Raw genomic sequence first — 9,698 nt, 5'->3', positions numbered from 1 at the left:
GGAGGAGGAAGAAGAAGAAGAAGAAGAAGAAGAAGAAGAAGAAGAAGAAGAAGAAGAAGAAGAAGAAGAAGAAGAAGAAGAAGAAGAAGAAAAGAAGAAGAAGAAAAGAAGAAGAAGATGATTGTGGAACCAAACCTCAGAGCTGCCATCTTTCTTATTGCTCTCCTCCTCCTCTCTCCTCCATCTCTTCCTTCTCTTTGGTTTCTCAAGACACAAATTCACTAAGTAGCCCCATTTCTTTCATTGCATCCCCCAAAGCACCATGTGTTAGTGTGTTTTGCAGGACAGTTAGTGACACATGATCACAGATGTGCAACCCAGGAAGCGTGCTTAAGCAACCCTGTCCAAAATAACTTCCTACAGTGTTCTGGAGAGCAGCCTGGCTCCGTCAGTCCCACGAGGGAGCTGTGGGCTCCTGAGCTCTTGAGATGTGGCCTCTGTGACTGAGGAATGGGTTTTATTTCTTGCTGTTGTCACTTCGCACTGAAATAGGCCCAACGGGAAGAAAGAGGGCCAGAGGTAAGATGACAAGTTTGGCTTCTGAAAACAGGCTCCTTTTGAAGCCAGGGTGCTTATCTTCTAGTCTCTCTTGCCCTTTGACCCTGATTCTTACTTAGGCTTTTACTGCTGTAATGAGACACCTTAGCCACATCAGCTCTTTTTTTTTTTTTTTTTGGTTTTCTGAGACAGGGTTTCTCTGTATAGCCCTGGCTGTCCTGGAACTCACTTTGTAGACCAGGCTGGCCTCAAACTCAGAAATCCGCCTGCCTTTGCCTCCTGAGTGCTGGGATTAAAGGCGTGTGCCACCACACCCGGCCACATCAACTCTTATAAAGGAAAACATTTCAATGGCGCTGGCTTACAGGTTCAGCGGTTCAGTCCATTGTCATCGTGGTAGGAAGCATGGTGGCGTGCAGGAAGCTGAGATCTCTACATCTGGATCGGCAGGCAGCAGGAAGAGTGGGAAGGAAGGAGAGAGAGACTGGGATTGGACTGAGCATCTGAAATGTCAAAGCTCACACCCCCAATGACATGCTCCAACAAGGCCGCACCTCTTAGTAGTGCCACTCCTTCTGGGTCTATGGGGGCTATTTTCATTCAAACCAACACATCCCTTGGTGGCCCTTCATTGTGAGGGAAAGGTTGCTGAGAGCTGAGATTCCCTGGGGCCACGTGGAAAGAGTCTGAAGATAGAACAGGATTTGATGATGTCTGTGCCCAGCCTATTTCTCTACTGTTTCTGTTTAAGCATTTTCTTACTCTGGTAGTGTGAGAATACATGGTTGCCATGAAAAAGAAAATAGGACTTTGTCATCTATTTGTTTATTTTTAAACAGAGTCTTGCTTTTTGGCTCAGACTGACCTTAAACTTCCCAGCATTTTTGTGTGTTTACCTCTAATGCTTAGATCCCTGATCCACTTAAAGCTGATGTTTACATGATTTGGCTCTCTTTGTGTCTCAGTATCTATTGTTTGTTCAGAAGACATGTTTTCCTTGCTACTAAAACCCTGCTGACTAGAGATGCATAGGTGCTTTGTTCTGTTTTTCTGCTATGTGTATCTGGTTTTGTTGTTATTTGCTTTTGTTTTAGACAGGGTCTCACTATGTAGACAAGACTGGCCATGAACTCACAGAAATCTACCTACCTCTTTCCCTAGTGATGGGATTAAAGGTGTGGTCACTGTGCCTGATTTCTGGGCCTGTTTTATGCCTGCACTGGATGATCTTGAGTTTGCTTTGCAGTAAGCCCTGGAGACAAGACTTCCAACTTTACCTCTCTTTCTCAAGGTTGCTTTGGCCACTGACTCCCTTGCAGCTGTATCTAAACTTTAAGACCAGCCTGTTGTTTCTGCTGAGGTCAGCTGGGGTTCTAATTGGGACCGTGCTGGTTCTGTAGAACAATTTGTGGCATGTTGATGTGGAAGTACTGGGCCAAAAGCACAGGACACCTCTCCATTAATTTATTTTTCATTTGTTCTTTTGTTTTCTTATTTTGAGATAATGTCTCATGTAGCCCATGCTGGCTCCAACTAGTTATGTGTCTCAAAGGATGCTTTTGACCTTCCAATCCATCTGCTTCTACCTCCTGAGTGCTATGCTATGATTACAGGCGTGTGTCTCCATCCCTGGTTCAAGCTTGTGCATACTGGCACTGTAACATTCTACAAGTACAGTCCCAGCCCATGTTTATTTCAACTGTAGTTTAGTTTTTAGAATATACTATTTATACTTGTGTTAAACATATTCTTTTTTTTAAAAAAAGATTTATTTATTTATTATAAGTAAGTACACTGTAGATGTCTTCAGACACTCCAGAAGAGGGAGTCAGATCTTGTTAAGGATGGTTGTGAGCCACCATGTGGTTGCTGGGATTTGAACTCTGCACCTTTGGAAGAGCAGTCGGGTGCTCTTACCCACTGAGCCATCTCACCAGCCCAAACATATTCTTAACTATTCTTTTTTATATTATGGCCTAGATTTTTTTCACCTTAAGTGTGATTTATCAGCTAACTTAAAAAAAAAAAACTTATTTAATTCTTGTTATGTGTATATGGATGTGTCTGTGTTAGGAGTATGTGCATATGAGACAGTTCCCTTGGAGGCCAGAAGAGGGCATCAGGTCTCCCAGAGCTGGAGTTAGAGGAGGTTGGGAACCCTTTGTGAGTGCTGGAAACCAAACTTGGGTCCTCTGCAAGAGTATGCATCTTTCCAGCACTTAACAGTTATTTTGATGCTCAGGTTTTAGCAGTATCTCATTCCCTAAATACTAACTGAGCACCCCATATACCTTGGGTCTCTTTCTGGTGTGGAAAGATTCCAGGATGAACAAGGACACTTCTGTGCGGGTTCCTTGCGGCAGGGATCCCTCCTTTGGTTGCCTGCCTGATCTGACCCACCTGGCCTCATGCTCTTGCTTTGTTCAGGGATTCTTGGAGGAGACCAGACTTTTTTATGGGCACTACACCATTGATGGTGTAAAGTTCCAGAACTTCACGTATGACCTTCCCCTGGCTTACTTGATAAGCACAATTGCCTACCTGGCCCTGAGCCTCCTTTGGATTGTGAAAAGGTAAGTGTACCTTTGGTTCCATTTGTGTAGTGATGTTCTTGCTGCCGTGACCAGATACTTGCCACAGGGAGTTCAAGGGAGGAAAGATGTAAATGCTAATTGTAATGTAAATGTTTGTAGTAAATTAATATGGAGGCTGTTTTTCTTTAATCTAGCTAGTTCCCCAATAATGACACAGAGAAACCAAGATTTATTTTCAAGCTTCACCTCAATACCTGGGTAGCCAATTGATCTATCTTTATCCCCTAAAGTATTTGTCTCCCAGCCAGAATCCTTATACTGTGTGCATGTAGGGCCTTCCACTGCTCCCTCTGAGCTCTCACAGACTCCTTTGGTCCCTCCCCATGGCTCAATCTCAGTCCTTCTCTTCCTCCTCCTCCTCCTCCTCCTCCCTCCCTCCTACCCTCCCTCCCTCCCCCTTCCCCTGGCTGGCAGAAGCTCTGCCCTATTCTCTTTTTTTGCACAGCCATTGGCTGGTCAGCTTTTATTGACAAGGTAGAGAATAAACAGTAAGTATTGTTTACACACATCTGAGACAGGATATTTTTGACACAAGCATTACCAGATATCAGGGCTGAGAAATCAGCATTTGAATAAACACAAGGATAATCTTTTCACAGTGCATAAAAACATTATGCATTCAGGAAGATTTATTTGGGCTTATGGTTGCAGGGCGTTTCAGTTCCTCACAGTGGGGAAAACGTGGCTGTAAGAGCATGAGACAGAAGCTTGACCATATGGTGATGGGTCAGAAAGCAGAGAACACTCTGCAACCAGGGAGCTATCCCTGGGACCTACCTCTGTAAGTGTATCCCACATCCTAAAGGTTCCATAACCTCTCACCCACATGAGCCTCTGGGAGCATCTCAGAGTGATGGAACTCTTTATGGCTGCACTCTCTTACTGTTCTATGGATTCTGGAAGTCAGGACCTGAAAGTCGAGCAGAGCCCACGGCCAGGCTTTGGGGAAGGATTGAGTATGCTGTAGCCAAGACTTGGAGTAAGTAGAAGTCAGGAGCTGACATCTGGAGCAGCAGCCTGCAGTTCAGTGTGCTAAGTGCCTCTTCCAGATCCCTCTTCCTGACCGGCTTTGTCCTGGCTGGGGAAGGTTATAGTAACGAGGTCTCTATTGGCTTGCAAATGGCAGAAAACCAATTCTGGTTAATTGGACCATTGGGGAATTGAGTGCACAGAGAGCCGAGGAAAGGGAGAGACTGCTCTGAGACGGACACAGCCATAGCTTAGGAACAGTATCAAAAGCAAGGGCTTTCTCCGCCCTGCGTGTTTGTGTGATGGCAGGGACCTTGCAGTCATGGGACATAACATACCAGTTTCTGTCAGCCTGCAGCGAAGTCTGTGCTCGGCTCACAGCTACAGGAACCTATGACGGTATTTTTGACTCTATCCACTGAGATACCTAATCTCGACCCTTCCATTATGGTTGAGGCCCTATTGGTGTATGGCCAGCCCTTGGTAAGGGTCATGGAGTTTGGATGTGAAATTCCGTTAAGGCACAGGTGTTGTGGGTTGGTCCCCAGATGGTGTCGATGTTTAGAGATGAATGTATCAGGAAGTGCTAATCTCATAGATGGAGTTCTCAGATAAATTGGCTAGTAGAAGCTGGGACTGGTTGGAGGAAGCAGGTGAAATACTTTGCATTCCTTCCCTCTTTCTGCTTCCTAGACACCATGCCGCACTTCCCTCTCTCCTCCCCCCATCTCCCTCTCTCCCTCTCCCTCTCTCCCTCTCCACTTCTTCTACCATGCCCAATTGCCATAATACCCTCCCATCACTTCAGGCCCAGCAGTGGAACCAGCCAACTATGGATAGAAATTTCTGGAATAGTAAAACAAATAAACTTTTATTTAAACTGTCTGTCTCAGGAATCTCAGGTATTTGCCAAACTTGTGAAAATCTGTCTTTCAGGTCATAGGCCACCAAGGTGTGTCCCTGGTGGCTCCGTGACAGAACAACTCCCAAGACAGCAGTCCCCAAGAGGGATTCTAAATACTGTTCATAGTTGTCTCCCTGCATAATAGCCAGAACACAATAGAAGCTGTATTTGTGAATACCACAAGAAACTACTGAATTAAAACTTTGGACCATACATCATACATGCTAATAGATACCTGTTAACTATTCAAGAGGCTGAGGCAGGGGGAATCACAAGTTTGAAACCTTAACACATGTTTCAAAATAAAATTTATAAGGGGAGGGGAGCTGGCAGTCTAGCTCAGAGATTAACCTGGTCTGGTAGAGGCTTTGGGTTCAATTTTCAGCATTGTAGCAAAAAAAAAAAAAATACATAAGGTAAAAAAATAAATATAAAGAAATTATTTTTGAAAAAAAGAAGCTAATGAGTGGGGTGCTGAAGAGGTGGCTCAGTGGTAAATGTGCACTGATGCTCTTCCAGAGGACAGTGATTGGCTTGATTCTCAGCACCCATACGGTGGCTCACAAGCATCTACAGCTCTGGTTCCAGGTTAACTGATGCCCTCTCTTGGCCTCCACAGGCAAACATGTAGGCAAAACACCCATACACATAAAATAAGTATATCTTTTAAAAAGAAGTTATTAAGTGGACAAAAGAAACTTGTTTTCATCAATGAGATACCTGCTCAGCTACCATATGGATTCAGAACAAACTTGACTGTGTCACAATGGGCCAGCAGTGGACTTATGTTCAATTTTGTAGATCTTTTTTTTTTTGGTTTTTCGAGTCAGGGTTTCTCTGTGTAGCCCTTGGCTGTCCTGGAACTCACTTTGTAGACCAGGCTGGCCTCGAACTCAGAAATCCGCCTGCCTCTGCCTCCCGAGTGCTGGGATTAAAGGCGTGCGCCACCACCGCCCGGCTCAATTTTGTAGATCTTAAATGAGACCAGTTCACCAGCCTATACTTTGCTGCTGTTCTCAGAATGATGCTTTTTTGGGGGTCAGGTCGGTGGAAGGGTTCAAGATCAACCTGATTCGGAGCGAGGAGCACTTTCAGAGTTACTGTAATAAGATCTTCGCTGGCTGGGACTTCTGCATCACCAACCGCAGCATGGCCGAGCTGAAGCACAGTAGCTTGCGGTACGAGCTCCGAGTAAGTGCTGCCGGGGTGCCCTGGGGAGGGACCTCAGCCCTGGGGAGGGACCTCCTTGGCCAGGTTGGATCTGGGGAGGCTGTTTGCAGGTTTCATGGGATTGCAGGGCCCAGTCTGTCTCAGCACACTTCCCTGTTGCAGTTTTTAAGAGCTCTTTATAGCAAAAAAAAAGAAAAAAAAAAAGCTTATTGGGCTGATCACCTTTAACCCAAACATGGGTGCTAGTAACTTGGGACTGGGAAGGGCGGTGGGACACACATGGGGCCAGAGCAGATGATTTCTTACCTTTACCCTTACTATCTTACTAATATCCTTCCTGGTCATAGCTGCCATAAACATTGTTTGCACTAGAAACACGAAGAGAATGCTGTGATAATAATGGATTAGAAAGAAGTTGAAAAATCACAGGGAGACTTCCACATTAATAGAGAAAGAGAAATGAATAGCATATTGGTCAAGCCCATCAGAAAAGGGTTGGGGGAGGGAATATAAAGCTTAATGAAGGAATCTGGGTGGGGTTATATGTATTATTAACATTACACTAAATATGAATGGATTAATTTCTGTTTAATGCAGAGACCTCCAGGCTAGATAAAAATAAACATAGTAGGACACACCCATAATCCTAGCTACCTGAAAGGTCGAGGAAGAAGAGCTAAAGTCTGAGGCTGTTCTGGGCAACTTAATAAGGCTATCTCAAAAATAAAAACTTTTATTAAGGGTTGGATATGGAGGTGTACACAAGGCACCCTGGGTTCAGTCCTCAGAACTTCAGATAGAGAAATGGATAAACAAAATTAAAATAATGGTAACCACATATCTATGTAAAGAAATACTTCACTGTCTGCATATGCACACACACACACACACACACACACACACACACACACACACCATTATAAATGCCGATTCAGCTTACACATTAATCACAAAGCTAAATGCAGTCTTGAGTTGGGGATTTTACCTTACCATAACATAAACCAGTGGTTCTCAACCCCTTCAATGACTGGTCAGCCAGTCATGACCCCTTTAGGGGGTCAAATGACCCTTGCACAGATGTCACCTAAGACTATCAGAAAACACAGATATTTACATTGTGATTCCTAACAGTAGCAAAATTAGTTACAAAGTAGCAATGACAATAATTTATGGTTGGGGGGGGTCATCACAACGTGAGGAACTGTATTAAAAGGGTCACAGCTTAGGAAGGTTGAGAATCATTGCCATAAACCTTAGACATAAAAACTGGCAGGGCTTAGCCTGGGAAGGTATCATCAACAACATGAATACTTAAGAGAAATATGGAGAGTTATGTCTCACATACCCTCCCAGTGCTCACAAATGAGTTTTCTTCGGTCCTCAGGCAGATCTGGAAGAAGAGAGAATACGACAGAAAATAGCAGAAAGGACCTCAGAGGAGACCATCCGAATTTACTCTTTGAGGCTGTTTCTGAACTGCATTGTGCTGGCTGTGCTAGCAGCGTGCTTTTATGCAATCTACCTAGCAACTACCTTCTCACAGGAACACATGAAAAAAGTAAGTGTCACACGAGAGTCAGTTGATCTTTTGCTCTGGTGGAGTTTGTGCACATGGGTACATGTGCCTAGGGAGATCCCCCTGAAATTAGAGATTCAGGCGGTTTTGGATGCTCGAAACTGAATCCCGGTACACCGCCAGAGCAGTATATGCTCCTAAACTCCTGAGGCCTCTCTCCACCCACAGAGATGTAAAAAAGTCCATGTTGGAATGAGCATGGTTGTGCTTACCTGTAATTCCAGCACTGAGGAGACATGGACAGAACTTCATAGTAAGTCTTTTTTAGATATATAATAATCTAATTTGGGTGGTGGTGGCTCATGTCTTTAACCCCAGCACTTGGGAGGCAGATCTGTGAGTTTGAGGCCAACCTGGTCTACAGAATGAGTTCCAGGAGAGCCAGGGCTACACAGAGAAATCCTGTCTCGAAAATCAAAAAGACAGTCTAAATTGGTCTAGTGGCTCTAAATGATTAGACCTTAGATACCCATGAACTATAGATACCATTCAGCATGTGGCTTTGGCATCCATTCATAGGCTGTAACTGTTTTCTGTATGGTGTAAGATGACTCACTGCTGTTTCCCCATTCTAGCCAAAGGAAAAGTGGTGGGGCTGGGACAGGCCTGCCTCTTCAGGGATGATATGTGGAGTTTGATTTTAAACTTATGCTCTGCAGTGGCTAAGTGATCTGCTACCGTAGAGAAAGGAGAATTCTGTTACAAATCAGTCATTACAACATCCTTGAAAGTACCTTGCATTGGCCACTTACATAGCACGCACAGAAATTCCTTCACGAATATGTCCAGCAGCATTCGTTAGTCTTCCATCATGGCGTCAGGTCTCTGCATATGTGCCTCTGAGGGAGGATCCGAGCATCCAAAGCTTGTGTTTCCCAGCCACACTGGATGATAAATAGGCTTTGTTTGCTCGAGTTCTCTTCAGTTCAAGTCTTCAGCGTCACGATCCCACATATGCTGACCAGTGCATTGTGTTGTCTTTCCAGGAAATTGACAAGATGGTTTTTGGGGAGAACCTGTTGATATTGTACCTCCCGTCCATTGTGATTACTCTGGCCAATTTCATTACCCCAATCATCTTTGCCAAGATCATCCACTACGAGGATTACTCGCCAGGCTTTGAGATCCGCCTGACGATTCTTAGGTAATGCCTGACTGCACGCATGCCAGGTAGATCATTGCTTGCTCATGGCAGACATGACTAATAGATTGCGGCATATTTGCCTGCTATGCTGACAGTCATCCTTCCTTTGATGAGCCCGTGAATAAATGAATGTTTGAATGGCAGTGAAGGCCCGTCGACTTCAATCTCCTGTCAGTCTTGTACCTTTGATTCTGGATTAACTGGATACACAGGATGAGGCCTTGGAGGGGCATTCTGTTCTAAAGATGGCAGAGTTAACAGTATTAGGCAGAGCTGAGAGGGTTCACACCAGTGAGTAAAAATGACTGAGTGAGTATACGTAGGCTTGAATAGGATAATTTTTTTCCCTACTTCTCAAATATGTGAAATTGAGTTTTATCCCCCACCTTTTGAGACTGTCTTAGTTGGGGTTTCTGTTGCTGTAATGAAATGCCAACTTGGAGAGAAAAGGCTGTATTCGGCTTACACTTTGATGATGGATTATACTGCCTCATCCCTGTTCATCAATGAAGGAAGTCAGGACAGGAACCAAACAGAACAGGAACCTGGAGGCAGGAGCTGGTGCATGGGCCATGGAGGGTGCTGCTTGCTGGCTTGTGCCCAGCTCAGCCTGATTTCTCTCAGAACACAGAACAGCCAGCCCAGGGGTGTCCCCACCCACAATGGGCTGGGCCTTCCCCATCAATCACTAAGTAAGGAAATGCCAATGAGTGGTGGTAGCTGACACCTTTAATCTCAGCACTCAGGAGGCAGAGGCCAGCAGTTTTCTGAGTTCAAGGCCAGCCAGGACTACACAGAGAAACCCTGCCTAGAAACCCTGCCCCCACCACCACCAAAAAAAAA

General features: G+C 44.8%; 1 protein-coding gene across 2 annotated transcripts in view; it reads left to right on the top strand.

The window, feature by feature from the left end:
- Window positions 1–9,698, top strand: part of Tmc7 (transmembrane channel like 7) — a 46,739-nt gene that overhangs the window by 24,037 nt on the left and 13,004 nt on the right. For both annotated transcript variants that reach the window (XM_021200307.1, XM_029547383.1), the window contains exons 6-9: window positions 2,926–3,071; window positions 6,009–6,156; window positions 7,520–7,693; window positions 8,698–8,855. In XM_021200307.1, the coding sequence (XP_021055966.1) occupies window positions 2,926–3,071; window positions 6,009–6,156; window positions 7,520–7,693; window positions 8,698–8,855 (626 nt within the window). The remainder of the gene's footprint in view (window positions 1–2,925; window positions 3,072–6,008; window positions 6,157–7,519; window positions 7,694–8,697; window positions 8,856–9,698) is intronic.

The sequence above is a fragment of the Mus pahari genome, chromosome 1, assembly GCF_900095145.1.
Source record: "Mus pahari chromosome 1, PAHARI_EIJ_v1.1, whole genome shotgun sequence".
NCBI lineage: Eukaryota > Metazoa > Chordata > Mammalia > Rodentia > Muridae > Mus > Mus pahari.
Note: the sequence above shows the minus strand (reverse complement) of the source record. Positions and strands in the feature narration are given on the sequence as shown.